This window comes from Sardina pilchardus, chromosome 2 (assembly GCF_963854185.1).
Source record: "Sardina pilchardus chromosome 2, fSarPil1.1, whole genome shotgun sequence".
In the NCBI taxonomy this organism is placed as follows: domain Eukaryota; kingdom Metazoa; phylum Chordata; class Actinopteri; order Clupeiformes; family Clupeidae; genus Sardina; species Sardina pilchardus.
The window spans coordinates 7,160,406-7,179,370 of NC_084995.1; the positions used below are offsets into that span (position 1 = coordinate 7,160,406).

General features: G+C 43.1%; 1 protein-coding gene across 2 annotated transcripts; it reads right to left on the reverse strand.

Moving 5' to 3' along the window:
- Positions 1 to 431: 431 nt before the first annotated feature.
- Positions 432 to 12,774, reverse strand: crlf1a (cytokine receptor-like factor 1a). 2 transcript variants are annotated; one of them, XM_062517398.1, is made up of 8 exons: positions 12,380 to 12,774; positions 10,228 to 10,506; positions 8,571 to 8,700; positions 7,537 to 7,706; positions 5,840 to 5,997; positions 3,902 to 4,070; positions 2,348 to 2,529; positions 432 to 1,797 (listed from the first exon to the last, which is right to left on the reverse strand). In XM_062517398.1, exons 1-8 carry the CDS (start codon positions 12,435 to 12,437, stop codon positions 1,774 to 1,776), a joined length of 1,170 nt encoding a protein of 389 aa, XP_062373382.1. In that variant the 5' UTR covers positions 12,438 to 12,774; the 3' UTR covers positions 432 to 1,773. The 2 variants fall into 2 exon arrangements, with proteins under 2 accessions (XP_062373382.1, XP_062373383.1); XM_062517399.1 differs by having other exon boundaries at positions 2,344 to 2,529.
- Between the last annotated feature and the right edge of the window lie 6,191 nt (positions 12,775 to 18,965).

The window sequence follows — 18,965 nt, forward strand, 5'->3', positions numbered from 1 at the left end:
TGCATGTAGCGTAACAAATGGGCATTCATTTGGTGAACCACAAGCGCGTAATGATTAGAGCAATGCAGACTGTGCGGAATGTAACCTTAACGTGTCATATCTTGCTGCAATGTCATGTCACGTCTGGCGCGCGATGTGAGTGTGAAGAAGGAAACTCCCTTGATACGCAACGCGCTCATCTCCTGCTCCCCATCGGTGTGACCCGGGCTGCGGCGTGAGTTACTGACCGTGGAGAGGGCCCTGATACGTAGGTAATCTCTCAAAGCGACTGCTCTCGCACACATGAATCATCTCGCCTGTGTAGCCTTGTCTCCTTATTGCCTCTGGGCAGCTGGGCTTTTGTTGTTGTTTTTGAAGGAGGAGATATGCATTTCAGGAGAGTTGCGCATGCATGTTACAACTGGATTCAATGATTACACACTCATTTTAAACTTTGGTTTATCTCAGAGTGATTTGTATAACAATATTATGTTTTTTTTATTTTATTTCAGTCATCAATATAATAACTAACTATACATAATTTAGACAACAAACATAGCTTTGCACAATTTTAAATATGCTGATACAATTACGTATAAAAATAAAAGCAGTGAAATGTATTCAAATATAAACACAACTATTCACAAACTGTTCATTGCTACAAACCTCCTTAACACCTCTAAATCCAGCTTCAGTGAAGTTATGATGCCAAAGTAAAGTGGGATGTTGAAGACCATGAAAGCCGAAGGGTGCCCCTTCCCAAGTCAAAACTCCAAAGAAAAGATTCCATGGCAGCATTCCGTCGCTCTTAATCCATGGTTTGAGGGTGTTTACCTTTGGGGTACCAATTTGCCACGGAGTTAAGACACTGCAGTTCTCTTCTTCTCATTTCTTTCCGATGCTTGACTGGGTGGTCTTGGCCTTTGGTGACAAAAGCTATACAACGTAATGAACTCAAGGCACTAGTGTACATATCCACAAATCATATCCATAAATAGTGGCAAAGTTCCAATATACCAAAATCTGATGTAGTTTAAGAGTCGACTTCTGGTTGTGGGCCACAATGACCCTAACCAACACACGTAGGCTTCTAAAACCGAGGTATTGCATGAGGTATACCTTCTCAGTATGATTACAGTAAATTCCCCTTTCCCCTCCCCTGACCACACATTAATACTGCAACAGTGTTCTGGTCTGAGCACAGAACAAAATAATTAGTTGGTTGACCTCGCAACAACAAAAATAAGGTAGTTGCTGATGGTGTGTTGTGACTTTCGTGCATTCTTTCAGAAGATTTCTTTCGGGAGATGCGCTCTGGGATGGCCGATAGCTGCTGGAGTGGTTTCAGAATGACCCTGAAGCAAATATAGAGGCTGAGTCATCAGACTAATGTAAATTGCTTGTGCATCATTCCGAGATGTCAATGTGCAAATGTCCTCTGTTGCTGACCTTGTGCCCCCGGGCAAAAGACACACACGCTCCACATGTGAACAGTTGCTCTTGCTAATGTCACCACGATAGGAGAGACAGTTTTTAAACAGTTTGTGTTTGGTCTGTACTGAAAGACACGTGTAAAACAGGGCATGAGGCCGGCTCTGTGCTGGAACACACCTCCTCCACACCACACAAGACTCCACGGTCAGAAGAGTCTTCAAAGTTCCATCTGCAGCAGGCTCTTTTTTTTTGTTTGTAGGAAAGAACCAAACAATAGTCCAGTCTGGAGAAAGTGAAGCCTCTCCTACAAGTATTAATGGCCCTCTTCAGACTTGGCCATGCTATATGAAAGAGCAGGTGCTAGGATTTATCGTCTTGAAGAACCTGGAAAAAAGGGGAGACAGTAATGTACAAAAGAAGAAAATCATTATACGCATGAATGTGGCCAAAATGTCTTGAATAAATAATCAATCTAATATGGCACCAATCAGCGCCATATTGGGGCCAGATCAGTCCCAGATCCATTCCAGAGGCTCCTTCACTGGACTTGGTTTAGTCCCTCTAGTCACTATTTGGGGCACGTCATTAAACGAAACAAACTCAAACCACATCACACATGCGGAGGCAGGGGGCTTGAGAGAGCTAGATGGTCTGTTAGTTATATTTACATGTGTATGCCAGAGAGTCTGTGTTGTGGTGTCTGATGGAAGGTCCTGTGATTGTCGTAAAAAATGTGCTCTAACAAGGGAATTCATCTAACTGAACCGTGTGAAGCAACAGATTTGCACAAACAAGTGAGTCAATAAGACTGAGACAGTGTAGACAGCTGAGGATGCAGTTGCCTAAGGAGACAAAGGCATAAACAGAGCAAAGGAAGTGCAGACTCACGGTCAAATAAATAGATAAATAAAGAGGTGGAAGGCTCCTTACCTACCTGGTTCCGCGTTTTGTGGGATTTCTGCAGCCAGACCCGCCACTGGTCGTAGAGTTTGATGGACATGCTGCTGCAGCCGTAGGCGTGTTTGCGCACCCAGCCGAAGAACTGCTTGAGGTCCCGCCGTAGCGTGGTGTTCTGCTGGCCCGACTTGGAGTCGCAGGAGCCACCCATCAGCCTCTCTGAGGAGAGCGAGGCATGTGAACGTCAACATTTAAACAATCTGTCAATGGATTGTTGCCTTGGACATTAGGCTTATCTTGTATGTGCGGCCACAGTTTACACTGCACGCCAAACAAAAAGCCGGGTAAAAATAAATCCTAGCCACTTTCAATAAATATCCGACCCCAGGCTTCCAGATGGCCAACGCTGAAGCAAAGGCAGAGGCAGAGCACACGTAATCTGCAGATCTTGAGCGTGTGGGAACTTTTGAGGGGAAAAATATCAAACTAATGTTCCCCTGTAGCTTTTCGGTGAACCACGAAATGGAGATGGGGATAACTTGGCTAATTCGTTTCATGTGTCAGCGCTCCGCAAGCGACTTGATTGCATTGTCTTGGCAATATGTGTTTTATTACGAGATGACACAGCAAGATTAGCGTAGACGCAGTAGAATCCACAGTGTGTTCCATTTGAGGACCTCTTTCATCGCACAGCACGGATCCAACTCTAGGGCAATTTGCTTGTTTCATGAAGTGAGCTGTCACTCCATGTAGAAAGTAATAAAATGTGTTTTAGACGAACAAACTTGACCTGTTTTTTATAAAATCATTTCCACACAAGGGTTCCTATAATTGCTTACTTACATTGCACTTCACAAAGAAAGATTTTGAAACAGACTTTTAACAATCAACTTTGTGGTTATAACAAAGTAAACATACATTTGAGAGAGGGAGGATGTTGTTAACTTCCGTTTAAAACTCTTTAAAGGTCTGTAGAATGACATAATTATTGTCTACAAAGTGTTTATCTTCATTGACAAAGAAACAAACACGTGAGCACAGGGGCAGCAGTCATGCAGTAAAGGAACTAGTTCTTAGAACCTAGCTCAAATGAGGAGACCAATCTCCCTTCTGCTTGACCCGACAAGCTTTACTTGTCATTATGTCATGACTTTGTCCAGTCTTTTTCCTCAGCTGATACATGGCACCAGCGCTCCCCCATGCTGATAAATCCTGATGTGTCAGATATAGTCAGACTTGACCTCCTTCTTTGTTTCAAAGGAATACATTTTTGTCAGATCTCTACTACATGTCATACCATGGTGTTATTTAAGAAATAGTGAAGAATAATACTGACAGAACTATGTTGTATTATGATCCAGTCGTATTGTGGTATTGAGCAGTACACTGACATGACAGGCTATTGTCTAAAGGCCAAATGGCACATGAGCAACGTAATGTCATTGACCAAAGAAGACACAGGAATGTCAACACCAACTTTACTTAGTGTCTGGATGTGTGTATTGTGGAACACATAGTCCCTCTTACTTGTTTCAACAGACATTTTTGTTTGTTTCTTTCTTTGGTTGTTTTCTCACACACGAATACTCACCACTGAGTGGAGTGGAGGCTGCCGTCGGGTGGCTCCAGTCGCTCCAGATGCCAGCCTTCCTGGAGCCCAGGATGCCCACCGGGTTGCAGCGAACCTGGACAAAGTACACGGTGCCCGGCCTCAAGCCTGCCAGCCTGCAGGAGGTCTGATTCCCCACGTCATCCACCACCTGTTGGGAGGGAACGAGAGGGAGAACACATAAACATGTAGATAGAGAGAGGGAGAGAGAGAGAGAGAGAGAGAGAGAGAGAGAGAGAGAGTATAAGAGAGGGGAGAGAGAGGGAGAACAGGCCACGTCCAAATCAAAACGAATGCCTTTCATGTTGTGACACCCACAGAACACTTGGAGCCACTCGAGACAAAGAGAGGGAATCACCGTGTGATTCCAGAACGGGCCTGCACACGCTCCCTGACTGGAGGAGGGATTTCTTTTAATGAGTGGAGAAAAAACTTCACACTTCTCACTGCTGCAGGGCGGGGATATGAATGACACCTTCACAAAACCCCATCTCTACTGGCAAGCCATTATAGAATGTTCACACAAACACACACACACACACACACACACACACACACACACACACACACACACACACACTACATCTGTGCATACACTCATACTCGTCCTAGAGAACAGACACACACACACACACACACTTTTCCTGTCAATGTCTACACAGTGAGCCACACAGCCCTCAGAGTAAATCTGTTATCTATTACTTATTACAGATTGAGTAATTGGCCCCGGCGAAGAGAGCCCCAACGACGTGCAGACGCAGGCCAGGCTGTTTGGCTGTTTATGCCTTCGCTAATTTCCCCTCGAAATACCACAGCCCAGGGCGCAGCTGGCCATAAAGCGGAGCCGGCCTGCATCCGGCCCATACCCGCTCCTACAGCGCGCTGCCTAGCAATGAACACTGAATAGAGAATGGAATACCAGAGAATACCAAAGAGAGAATGGAATACCATACCATAGAGAATGGTGTTACCAAAGATAGTCTTTTGAGGGGACAGGACAACTGAGATGTGGAATAGAACTACAAGTGCAGTAAAAGAGGACATACTAATACCCACTGCAACACAACCATTCTCAGTTCTGTATCTTATCAGAGCTGTCCTCTTGGGATAAACACACCGAGAGCTCACATTTCACTTAATGTGAATGAATGTCCAAACAAAACATTAAGCCTACATTTTAAAAGAGACATCTTGTTGGCAGTGTTAGGAGGCTAATATATGGGAGATAATGAGATTACTGCTTGAATCAATTTGATTTCCACACATTAGGTTGAGCTGACCATGAGAGCCACCAAAATGCCAAGTATTTCTTTGTTTACAGTTCAAGAAATTGCAAACATTTACGAGGTACAATTATGTGAGTATGCGAGTTTTTGAAATTCTTCCAACTTACAGTCTTACTCCAGGCTGCTCTGGATTGTTTTGTAAATGGCAAAACAATACGTTTGACAGCCCTGTGACAACTCAGGGCAGTTTGAAAACGTTCCACTTCGTGTAACCAAAGCCTTTCCTCTGCCCGGTCCAAGAGGAAACCTGCCTAATGATTGAGTCCATATGACAGACTCAGGAATGGCGGAGCACGATGCCTTCATGTGAGAGGCAAATTAAGAGCCGAGTTCCTAATGCCATCAGCTGGGCATATAGCAGCATTCATTACTCTGCCTCAATGTCACATGACAAATCAGATCAACATCGTACATGCTGCGGAATGAAAACCAAATGAAAGGAAACAGCTCTGACGAAGCTACAGAAACTGAAATGAAGATTAAAGCATTTGAACGAGACAGAAAAGAGGAGAAGAAGCATGTAATAAAACATGCCTTGACAACTACAAGCCATTAAAACCCATGCGGCACAGCCCTTGTTTATGAATGCAGCTGTGGCGCATATCATGCTACAGAGAACAGGTATATACTGTACCTTCCACTCAACGCTGTCCTCCAGCCGGTAACGGATCTGGTACTTGGCCTGGAAGAGGAAGTCCTTGAGGGCGGGCGGAGTGCCCCAGCGGACGCTCAGCTGGTCCTCCAGGTCCCCCACACGGCTCACGTGCACGTTAGCAGGGGGGTCGGTGGTGACTGGAACCAGAGGGGGAGGTGCAGTCAGGAACAGGGATTCAATCAACAGTTGTGTTGTGTTGGAGTCTCTGCTCCAGTTAGGACCTCTGCCTCTGATCATGCTCATTTAATCTATTACTCTATGTGGTCACATATGAACAAACATCCACCACAAATGGATTTCTGAATTTTGGTCTATAATAACATCTGATGCTGGTTTACCAAAGGAATTCTGCACTTCTCTGTAGCCGGAGAGTGGAACATGCTTTAACCCTGAGCTCTGGCACTTCCGCCCAAACTCATTTGGAAGTAATCCAGCCAGCAATTACTCAAATCAGGTGTGTTGAACTAACCAGGAACCAGAAGGCCTTGACAACACACAAGGTTTCAGTTTCCCCGTAAGCGCCATAGAGATCCCAGAGCACAGGACGAGGGTCAGAGGCATTTCATCACTGATGAATCTAGTAAAACAAATGCACTGCTTTGGCACGCACCTGTAAAACACCTGAGCAAATCATGCCTGTAATCTGTAATAGCCTTTACCATGCCTGAGGGAGCAATAATCTGGCCTGTTGTGTGTGTGCAGGGAGGCAGGAAGCATTTGGGTGTGGCGTGTGTGTGTGTGTGTGTGTGTGTGTGTGTGTGTGCGTGTATGTGCGCATCAGTGCGTCACAGCTCCAGCAGCACCCTCTCATCACAGCCCACACCTTTCACCTCACTTCCTTTGGTCTCTCACACAGGGTGGGTCCTCAGAGACAAACGCTGGTAATTACCAGAATAGGGCAAATGGGTGGTGTGTGTTTGTGTGTTTGTGTGTGTGTGTGTGTGTGTGTGTTTGTGTGTGTGTGTGTGTGTGTGTGTGTGTGTGTGTGTGTGTGTCTGTTTGTGTGTGTGTGTGTGTGTGTGTGTGTGTGTGGGGGGGGGGGGGTTGTGTTTTCTCATTACTCCTTCTGATGTTATTCTGTTAGAGCCTGTAATTCCATTTTTATGAAGTTCCTGTGAATGATTTTTCCATGTGGGTTTCCCATGAGTGTGTGACATCTTCTTGAGTCCTGGCTTGGCCAGAAGCATTGGGAGATAATAGGGGAATCTAAAGGGCTTTACTGGGCTGGCTCTTACCTCTCTGGTCAAAACCCCTTAACTATTGCAGCCAGAGGGGGAATTCATAGAATTAGGATTACTTCAGAGCCTGTAAAATTCCACTCTCACAGGAGGCCTAGACGTAAGCCAACAAGGTGCATGTAAGGGCATAAAATGTGAGTGTGTGTGTGTGTGTGTGTGTGTGTGTGAGTGAGAGAGAGAGAGAGAGAGAGAGAGAGAGAGAGAGAGACAGAGTGAAAGTGTCTGTGTGGGTGCAATGACTAAAACTTAAAAGGGGTATGAGCTCGTCAAAAGGGAAGGGCGAGTCCACAGCAATTCATCACAGCTCCACCCGGCTCATGTTGGCAAAGAGAGACCTGGATGCTCTCGAGTTCCCTGCTCACCATGTGACCCACGACACCCATCCAATAAAGCACTGGCCACTGGGATAGGTCAGAAGGTTAAAGGTCAATCACTCACCCACGTCTAGGATGTCCAGGTAGATGATGTCCGAGACAGCCGACCCGAGCTGATTGGACGCCTCCACCCAGATTTCGTAGGGCGTGAACAGGGCCAGGTCGCGGGGGATGTAGCACGTGTACGGCTGGCCTGTGTTGTAGTCTTCACACTCCTTCTCCCGCCCGTACCACCTGAGCTCCACCAACACAAAGAGATATGTGAGAGTCAGAGAGAGGGAGAAAGAGGAAAAGATAAAGAGGAGGGGAAAAGAAAAGGCAGAAAAAAGGGGGGAGGGAGAAAGAGAGTGCATGTTTCTGGAACCAAGAGCTTTCCAGCGAACACCCTTTTCTATTAATTTTTCTAAGCATAATGGAAACAAAGATACGTTTACACGCGTAAAGCAAAATTCAATTTAATTGAATGTCGTGTTTTTATTTACAATTTCATAGCCTGAGCATGAAGAGAGCATGAAGAACCCCTAACATGTGCTAAGGCTTTTAGAATTAAAAACGTGATTGTCTAAATCCTCAAGCAGCAGCCAAGAGATTTCACCCAGCATGAAGACTCAGGTTACTCAATGGCTTTACACAAGCTTAAGACATTTTATATGCCTAAATTACTTTGCTAAATCAGAGCTTTGGTCAACTGGCAGCACATCAAGAGAACACTTCATCAAAGCCTGGATAATATGCTGTGAAGCTGCTGAAGGACGAGTCAGGGATTCTGGCTGTTGATGTTTGAGCTCAACAGCCAATCAGATTTCACCATTCCTTTCCATTCTCCTGAAGCAAAGTGTGGATTGGCTGGGATAGTGTAAGGCTCAGTCTGAGCCACTTCACTTTTTTCCCCACTAAAGAGCCAGGACTGAGTATAAACACTGAATGTTTCTCTAAACCCACCTCAGATAACTTGAGGACCATTGTAAGCATTTTGCTCAAGTCGACAAAATGTGCTGAATTAGAATCACAGAGTCTACCTTTAAACAAGCACGGGAGGCAGGGTAATAGGTAGGGTAATTTGATAGGCAGTTTACCTCGACTGTAACAGTGGCTCACCTCAGCTTATACTTGAGGGTGTACTTGGTCCTGATGAAGGTCTCGCCCTGTCCCCCCGGGGCCCAGCGGCAGGTCAGGTCCTTGGTGTTCCTGGACCAACAGGTGAGGTTCACTGGCTTCTCCGGGGGCACTGCGCACAGACAAGAGACCGAGGAGTCAGAGAGTAGGCCAAGGAAAACACACACACACACACACACACACACAATAAAACAGATCATTCAGTTGACTGGTCTTAAAAGTCAGCAAGAGGCGGCTTAACACATCATGAGAAACCTGTGCGTGAACAGAGCGGATGTGAGAATGATGGTGAAGGTGCCAATGAAACCCCTTGGCTGTCCCATTGAGCAGGATAAACAGCGGCGTCGGGGGCTTTCACATCTTCAACAACGGATGAGCGTTTTCAGCTGTCCTCCTCGTTTAACTTCAGGACTCCTGCCAAGATTCCATTCAACTCCCAACGAACAAAAGGCAGCAGGGAGAGTAAGTGTCGGCGTGCGATTATGGTCGACTGTGACGCTCAGGCCTGACTTCAGAGGAAGCTGAGGCTTAGCTCGGATGAACGCAGTGTTTTAGACAGGCTCATCTTCTTCACATGAAAGTTTTGGTGAAAAAAAAAATGTTTGCAAAGAGCTGTCTTTTCACTCACACACAGTGGTCTGTTTTTGTGTGTTTGCATGACTCTTTGTGTGTGTGTGTGTGTGTGTGTGTGTGTGTGTGTGTGTGTGAGCGAGAGAGAGAGAGGGGGGGAGTGGGAGGAAGAGAGAGTGTACGTTTGTATGTTTGTAAACACAAATATGTGTTTACTGTCCATGCAAGCATTACTTTGTAAAGTGTAATACATTTTTCTGTTGAAAAAATACCAGTCAATAATGAGTGTGAAAGGTCATGTAAAGGCTAGAGAAAGAGAGCCTAAATATGTGTGCACATACAAAATGTATGCATTTGTGTGTATGTGTGTGAGTCTACGTGCCAGCGAGTGTGTGCATGTTGATGTGTGAAAGTGACAATGTTAAGTGTGTGAGGGAAAGGGAAAGTTGAGCGAGTGTGAAAGAGAGAGAGTTAGAGAGAGAGGGTAGAGTAGAATGGACCACACAGGTGCCAAAAGTAAGCCACCAGAACACACGGCTATCTTAAGGGGCTTATATAAGTATGAGTTCATTGTTCAGAAAAAAAGCATTAAATACTGCAACAACTGCAACAACTTGACAGACCAGGAGGTCAAATTTAAATGCTGTGAGCTCGGAACTCCCTACTCCCCATCTGCTCCCCTGAACTCAACAGACACGGCCTTACGCTCTTACTCTAACACACACACACACACACACACACACACACACGCACACACACACTAAAGTTTAAACTAATCTATCTTGAGATTCTTTAACCTCTATTTTTGCTAAAATATTTGTTTTGTTTGTTTCAGTTATTTGTCATATTTCTTTATTACTATTTAATAATAACTATTAATATTACAGTTATTGATCTATAGTAATATATAGTAATTATCGTTATCAATTAATATATGGTTCTATATTAATGACTTTTGCAATAGAACAAAATTAAAGAATTCTCTCTCTGTGTTTATCTGTCACTGTCCCCTCCGATGCTCTCTCTCTCTCTTTCTCTCTCTTTCTCTCGCTCTTCCTCGCAAACTTACTGCCCACGTAGAGACAGGTGCCGGCGAGGACATGGCCCCCGTTGTTGTGGCACACCAGGTTGTCCCCGGAGCGCTGGCGTGAGCCCGGCAGTGGGGGCAGGCTGACGCTGAGCACGGTGGGGCTGAGCACGGCGTAGGTGCTGCTGGGGAGGCGCTTGCCGTTCAGCGTCCAGAAGAGCGAACTGGCGTGCAGGCCGAGCTCTGGGCTGACCGAGCAGGTGGCCGTCAGGCTGGTGCCGATCCGCACAGCCGGGTCCTGGGGCTGTATGGCGGCCAGCTCTAGGAAAAAGAGAGAGAGAGGAAATGGGCAGGATGAAAAAGAGGATGAAATTCAAATAAACAAAGAAATAATCAAACAAGCAACTAACACCAAAGAGTTGAATGCTGCTGAACAGGATTCAAGTGACAGAAAAAAGCTGTCGTAAAAAGAGTTGATGTAAGCAGAGTAGAGCTCATGGCACATGAATCTTAAGAGAGGGCTGATGCTATTAAAATCACTGATTAAATCATTAAGAATATATTCCATACAAATTACTAAGAATGATGATAAATGTATCCATTTCAGAAATTAAATCAGACTGAGGTTCAGGCATTTTCATTTTGAGGGTAGAAAATGAAAATAAGTTATAAACCGCAGAGATCCGTGTAGAGGTATTGTTACTTAAGCTGCATGTTTCGTATACACACGCTACACTATTTCATTACTAGGTTATGCTTGGCCACTGAATTTCAGTTAGTTCACGTTTAAGCATGACAGTGTCACACCAAAGGCACAGAGGAGAGGGGGAAGGAAAATTTGGACCTGACACAAAACAAGCCTTTTCCTTTAAACATTTTAATGATAGTGGCAATTACCACTATTTATTTTAAGTGTCTGCATAGGAAATGGGCTGTAAAATATCATTTGTTTTTAGAAGGTCTCGTGAGGTAAGCCCAAAGTCCTGTGATCACAGAGGCAACACTCTAAACCAAGGCAAATATACAGCGCCCCGTGGTTAAGCCCAAGGATTAGACCGCTCCCATTGTGATGATGAAAAATGGGAGCCTGTTTTGTGGCGCTTCTTCTCAGTGGTGTCATTCGGCAAGGTTACATGAAAGCCTGTTAATGTCTTGGTGTTACTCTCTCCTGTGCTCTGTGTTTATGTTCTACTCAGGGTCCAACAGGGGCTTGGATCCAGCTGCATGAGTATGCTTTTAAAGTACACTAAGCTTGTCTTCCGTGATTTTATAGGGAAAGTGGTGAAATGCTGTTATTCACTGCTTATATTTGGTCATTAATTGATGCAGGCTTTTAAGTTATTTGTTCATTCTTTTCAATTATTGTATTGTATTATTTAATGCATCCTGTTTTTTTTAATGTTTTGTTTTTAAAGTGGTATGGCTCTTTTGTTATATTTGGAGTAATTAAAAAGTTTAAACAGTCCAATTTTGACTAATGCAAAACTATTTAAGACTTTTCATGGCTTTGCAGCAGAATTATTCTTCAGAAATAAAAGGCAGTGCTGACAATGTGTACTCAATTGAATGACTAAATCTTAATATCAAAGCAAGGTAAAGCATAGGTGAAAGGACCACAGTAAGACCTAAGTGACCATCCTTTGAACTCGTGTGATTGTAGGCCTGTATGTGGTCGATGCGTTACATTAACTCTGATTAGTCAGACAAGGTAAAAACTGTGGAATGGGAAAACACTCTAAAACGCGGGGGAAATGAAGTAACTGTTTTGTTGCGGCTCATAAAGTACCACACTCCATGTGTTAAATGAATTATGGCCTGACCTGCTGAAATTCTAGCGCCTGTGAGATTTCTCAATAATGATATATTAGTCTACATGAAAAAAAGCATAATGTTAAATAACGCCAACGTTGGCCTGATAAATACTTATTCTCTTGGCAAGGAATTTCCTCATGTTTACTTGTTAAATGTTTCTTGTAGCTACACCATTAATGAAACTGTCAATTTATCAATCCACAATTTCCCACCCAGGCTTTTCATTTAGGCTATTTGTCTCATGGAAGGCTGGTCTCACCTGGTTCTGTCACGGTAGGCCTATTGGTTAAACATCACTTGATGCGTCAAAATTAGGGTATATTGCCATGCAGTGATTAGCTGGTTATAACCTACGCGTATCATGTGCAACTGCTGTACTTACGGGTCGAGGAAGACAGCACACCAGGACCGGTCATTACGAGAAACAATAACGTGATCATATTTCAAGGAATGTTCTTCTCTCTGCGTAAAACAAAACGATATCTTCTTATTCTTAGCGTAAATATTTCACGCACGCATGCAGTCCGACGACACCAGATCCAGAACTCTTGATGTGGGAGCCTGTCCTTAGTTGGTTTGGCTATCGTATCCAAGCAGGCGGCTTTGTGGATGTTATCAAGCGGTCTCAATTTCAGACAGAGTTGGAAAACCTACTTGTCTACGTCTAGGTAAACTTGTGGTGGATAACGTCCCTATGTCCACTTTTGTCATAGTTTACCACGGTGAACTGCTAGAACACATTCAAGTTTATACTTTGTAAGCTCCTCCCCTGTCTTCCCACACAGTCGCCAAGTCATTTTAGCCTCTTTCGTTCCTTTCCGTCTTTTCGTTGTCTCATTCCATTTTACCAATGCGGCGCACGCTGCACACTCCGACATTTGCACTCGCGTTCTTCTTAGTTGACTCATGTAGGCCTTTAGTGATTCTGAAGGATTAGATCACCTGTGTGCCTGTGTGCCTGACAGCTATTACAAAACAATGTAGGTGTACACATCAAGCCCTGCAGCATTTAAAACAAACTCTGCGCCCACACAAAAGTCTAGAAGATGAAATCTTCACAAACGATGCATTTCTTATTATTTTACTGTGGAAATATCCACACAGTGAACATTTACATAGACAATACGTGTCCTATTATAAAATGTGTTTTCTTCTCTTTTTTTCAAGTTCATGAGATAATCCCCTCATAGGCCAATTCAAAGTAGGCTGTATAGGCTACTTCTAGAGAGGAATGTGAACAATATACAGACATGAAACTTCGTTCAGTCAGGACGGCTACATGTGGCTGTTTGAGGCACCATTCAGTGAGCAGGCCAAGAAAGAGTGCAATAGCCTTTAGATAGGCCGTGGCCTTGGGGTATTACCAGCTAGGCTACTTTAGCGCAACTGTTGATCAGAAATCGCTTTTTAGAATGAAACAATAAAGTGACGGGAGACCATATATGGTGATTTTCCAACAGGACAGAAAACAAAACATCCCTTCTTTCCTGGACGTGCCTTTGTAATTGCTGTGACTAATGTTTGACGAACAGCACTAGGGGCAAGTCTGAGGTGCGGAATGGGCCAGTGAGTCACATTTGTCCAAGAGAAATTGAGAGTTTTTACAATAACCACGACGGTCAGTACGTCGAAGCTCACAATGCCACAATGCTACGCTTTATCAATTCTAATGAACCAGCTCTTGTTCTGGTGGGCATTACCGCCCGTCTCGTGGCGAGTTTGTCCCGTAAGTGGGATGACTAGACTCACTTACTACCGCTCGTCACTTTCCGGTTATGAAAGCTAACCACGCTTCGCAGGACTGGTTTGGCATTGATGCATAATGCATCTTTCATTGAACCAGACAGTTAGCTTTTTAGAACATCATTCATTCGTGATGTTTTTTTGTTCTTTCATCACCATTGGCCTGTAGGCTACAGATATAAATATGGCCAAAGTCTAGGCCAATAATTCACATTTCCTTTCGCCTTTTTACGCATAAACTATATTCCATTAATCTGCTGTATTTAAAATGCATACGCTATTCTCTGTTTTCAGCCAAGAGAGAATGCATCGTCAGTAGCTATTTAAAAGTCATAAAACTTAGTCTGCATCATGTCGTGATGAGTGGGCCACTGCAATGCTGAGGCCTCTGAGTGAGGCACTCTGGGTCACAATCATGTTACTCAATACTTCACAGTCTTAACTGGAATCTGAGTCTACAGCAATCAGTCAGGAAAAGCAGCTCTCCAAGACAAGGGCAATGAAAGAGCCTGTCTGGATAACATGGCCAAGGAGGATAAGTTAACATATGTCCTGCCAGAACGGACAACAAGGTAGTGGGGCGTAATATGTCTGAATTAAAGCTGACAATGGGCAAAAAGGTTCTGAAGGAGCTTCATCTTCCCTTAAGACAGCCAAACAGGACATAATGACATGGGAAGGCATTGATGATCAGGGACTCAGTGATTTAGTAGATGATGGCTGGCATGTGGAACAAATTACACAACCATAAAGATTTTTTTTTCTTTTTCAGTGGGGAATTCTGCCTTGCACAGGCTGCTCTCAACTCTGTAGAAGAGTGTGAAAGTCTTTGGCCAGTGTTGAGCCTCTTTGATAACCTTTAAATGTATCATGTTGTATTGAACACTGGATCCAGGAGGTGTTTCCCCAAAAACTCAAAAAAAGAAGGAGAAAAAAGGGAAAAGGAAGAAAGAGAGAAAGAACGAAAGGAAGAGAAGAAAAAAGATAGAAAGAAAAGGAGACCCATAATGACTATCGGTTCTGGGAAAATCAAGAGTGAAATCAAGCTAAATCAAGATGTTTCCTCGTTATGTGAAGAGACAGGCCACAGACCCCGGTGGTACACTTTCCACTGATTGGGGGGAAATGTTTGTTTGAAGAGAGGTCATTGCCTTTCATGGCATGTTTGAATTCTCTCCGGCTTTTAATGCATGTTGAACTCTGTGTATACCAAAGCACTACTGGGCAAAAAAGGGGGGAGCGCATTAAAATGAAGAGAGTTGTACATGGAGCAGAAATCAGATTCTAATTTGAAGGATTCCCTGCTCACATACTTTCTAAAGTCAGCGAAGCACCTTTGGCATTTCTCTCCAATAATGCATGACAGATGTATATCAACCATGCGCTCAGTGATGGCAGGATTTCTCAAATGTGTAGCCAATATTCCTGCAGGACCTGCAGTAGTTAACTTTCCCCACCCCCAACCACCACCACCACGTCCTCCACCCTCTCATCCCTCTCCATCTGGATCCAATGTGTTGTTGCAGAGCATCAACAATCAAACAAGAAATGGCTAAAAGGGGTTAGGGTTTTCTAGCACTGGGTGCTCTCATCTTACAAGCCAACATGGTTACTCTGTCCACATGGGTCTCTGACAGTTTCTATACTGGTTACAGCTAATTAATGTCTGTTTTATAATGAAGTACAGCAAACGTAGATATTATAACAGAACGATGTATTATGCATTACAAGACAAAACACAACGCTTCAGTCATCTTCATCTAACAATTATTCACTTAATATTTTTCACTATGGTATGTTTTTAGTGTCATTTCATCATACTAATATGACTCGTGGAAGTTTTTATGTGTGTACATACTGTAGGTTATTTGGCTGATTTACGGTGGTTATTACACTGCTGGGCCATGAGAGAGCATGCATAACTGTAGGCGCAAAAGCCAGATCTTTGGCGATCAGGAAGTCGCACCTTTGGCAACATCGCTTGGTGAGGGACCACCTACTTTGAACAGAGGAGACAGATAAAGAGCATTGCTTTGTCTTGAAATAAAACTTCAAGAGAAATGTCACCAAAACTCAGAACCAGTTGTTGTGTCCTATGACCTTTCCCAAAACATACACAATCCTGTGACAGACATCAAAGAAAGTCAATTAGGATTCCCCAGACTTGACAGTCTGCTTGCCCAGGGTTTAAGGGGATCCTGTGTTAGTTTGGAATCGCCTTTGGAAGCCATCCTGTCACTCTGAAAGTCTTACAGTACACTCTTTTAAAAAATGGGTTCTGCTAGAACCATGCAAGCTTTAAATGCCATATATGAAGTATGCAATAGAACCATTTTTGGTTCTATATAGCACCTTTTTTTAAAGAGTGTATGGCGTGGGAACTGCTAGAATGTATGTCCATAGTTTTTAACTATCTAAAACTACACCTTTAGACTTGACACATATGTTTGGTCATGCCATACACTAGTAGGATACTGGTCAACAATATTTGATGTATTATCTGAAGTTCTTGGGACGACTTTAGCATCATGTGCTATGATTGCCATATTTGGTGTACCAGGTGAAGAAACAAATTTGACACGAAAACAACTCAACATCGTAGCATTTGTAACTTTATTGGCACGTAGGCAAATTTTACTGATTTGAAAATCAAGCGTCCCACCCACTGCAACACTGTGGCTTAAAGATGTAATGTTGTTTTTACATCTAGAGAAGATTAAATTCACAATAAGAGGTTCTAGCAAATTCATCTCAGTGTGGGGATCACTAATGTCGTACTTTAGTAACCTCCAAGCCCTACCCATGTAGTGAGTGGACATCCTGGTTGGCTGCCTCCATGACTGCCCCCACGTTATATTCAAACTACTCTATAAACACCTGACTATTAATCCATAATGACATAGTTGTGAAAGCGTGCCATCCTTTACAGATATCATATTTGTGTATTCATGTTTCAATTCCAAGTATGTTTTTCCAGTATAATTGTTTGTATTGTTAATATATATATATATATTTTTTGGTCCAGTCGGGGTGGGATGGGGAGGGGGGTGTTTTTGTGCGTAAGAAAGAAAAAGAAAAACTCATGTAACTGTACTGATGTGTCTCTGCTTATAACCTATATTTCTCAATAAAAAGAGTTTTTTTTAAAAAAAACCTACACCTTTAAATCATTTGTTGTAGATGTTTTCATTTTCTCAGAGAAATACTGTAACTGGTTCATGATTTTGTATGTCAATCAACAGATTTCTTCGGTCAAGTGCAGGTGGTCTAAAACGCAGATCTTCCACAATAATGCCCAAGTTTTTCTTCTGAGAGATTTTTTCCACAAACCCTCTGCACTGGAAGTACACTACTACATTAATGATTCTGTAAAAGTGTCCCAAGTCAGAATTTGTATTATCTGCATGTTCTGTTGATGGGCTGTTTCAATCTCTACGCTAACCAGCAGAGGGCAGTGCTAGCATGTGTTCTCAACATTTCTTCTGTGGACAACTAAGTGGCTTAGGTTTACCTTCTCTGAACCACTCATTTTAAAATATAAATATGTTTATTGCTTTGTCAGTGTGCATTGTTTATGTTTCTTTATTACTCCATTTTATTTGACTGTCGTAAACACTTTGTATACAGTTGTTTAGAATCTCTGACCTAAATTGTCAACTCAAAGCTAATATTCAAGAACACTAGTTTATTTGGATGAAAATGTGTTTATCTAAGTATTCATTTAAAAAAATCTTATGCAAACATATGCAGTGTGAATCCTCTGAAATATGTGCACTGCTGTGAGGAAGAAGGTTTTATTTTTTATTCGCATTTATTCGCATTACACAAAAGAATTGCTGCACATCATCTTACAGTGTTTGACTCTGATCATCATCATTGAAAAAAGAAGGCACACAAAGGTGTTGGGGTGTGTGTGTGTGTGTGTGTGGGGGGGGGGGGGTATCTTGAATATCTTACAAAATCTATTACAGAAAGGCAGCCCGCAGATCTTAACCTGAATAGACCAGGTCCATATTTGGCCCGAAAGCAAACTCATGACACCAATTATACCGGTGAGAGGACAGGGGCCGGTCACACCAGGGCCGGGGCGTCCCTATATAATATGGGCCGGTCACACCAGGGGCAGGTCGTCCCTATATAATATGGCCCGGTCACACCAGGGCCAGGTCGTCCCTATATAATATGGGCCGGTCACCCCAGGGGCAGGTCGTCCCTATATAATATGGCCCGGTCACCCCAGGTCGTCCCTATATAATATGGGCCGGTCACACCATTATTACTGCCAGAGAATAATGCATGAGTTAGTTTGAATATTGTCTTTTGTATTTCCATTATCGCTATGTCATTGTAAAAATACATATGGTGTGACGGTCACAGTGCAAATTATGCAATGACAACAGTATTGTCATTGCATAATTTGCACTGTGACCGTCACACCAGGGCCAGGTCTTCCCTATTCAGCTGCTGTGTGATGTACTGTACATGCTGCAGTCAGGACTTCTGCTGTGTCATGATGACAACTTTGCACCGAAGTGCCAATACAGTATTACTGCCAGAGAATAATGCATGAGTTAGTTTGAATATGGTCAATTGGGTCTTTTGTATTTCCATTATCGCTATGTCATTGTAAAAATACATCTGCAGTACAACTATGTGAACTATGTGTCAGTTTAGGATTACAGGGCCTGAGTCATGCACAATCTTCAGAATATCCCCAATCACCACCATCACACTAACCATAAGTCATTTTCTAATCAGTGAATAATCAGTGAGTAATCTTGTAATAAACATATAAATATAATAAATATAAATATAAATATAAGTGTAAGGTATCTGTTTATAAACATATATTTCAATTAGGCTATAGAATAACTCATAAATGATCAATATTGCAATTACTATAGCATATTAGTTTTTTTATGTCTCATTAGCACAACCATTTGTAGCCTACTTGATGTAAAGGATATGTACAGTATTTGCATGACATAATGGAGGGGATAACCCGTTTCCTGATAGAGTCACTAAGGCAAGCACTAATAACAGAGCTGCCCCTCCTGTGCTTTTCGTGAGTGCACTTGAGTCCAAGAATGATTATTACTTCCTCAAAACTATGACAAGGCAAAGTTAAGGAACGCTCTCTCACCACCTCTCCTCACTCAGGTAGAAGTAAGCTGCACCTTCTCATGAAAGACCTTGAACAAAATTTCCCAAACAATTGTATTCAG

What these genes read in the sequence shown, in the direction of transcription:
- crlf1a (XM_062517398.1), bottom strand. Translation starts at nt 12,437, where the DNA reads ATGATCACGTTATTGTTTCTCGTAATGACCGGTCCTGGTGTGCTGTCT. An exon ending in ACCCTCAAGTATAAGCTGAG is followed by an intron (nt 7,707 to 8,570) that starts GTGAGCCACTGT and finishes GGTGGAGCTCAG; the next exon opens with GTGGTACGGGCGGGAGAAGG. An exon ending in CCCACAAAACGCGGAACCAG is followed by an intron (nt 1,798 to 2,347) that starts GTAGGTAAGGAG and finishes CCTTTTTTCCAG; the next exon opens with GTTCTTCAAGACGATAAATC.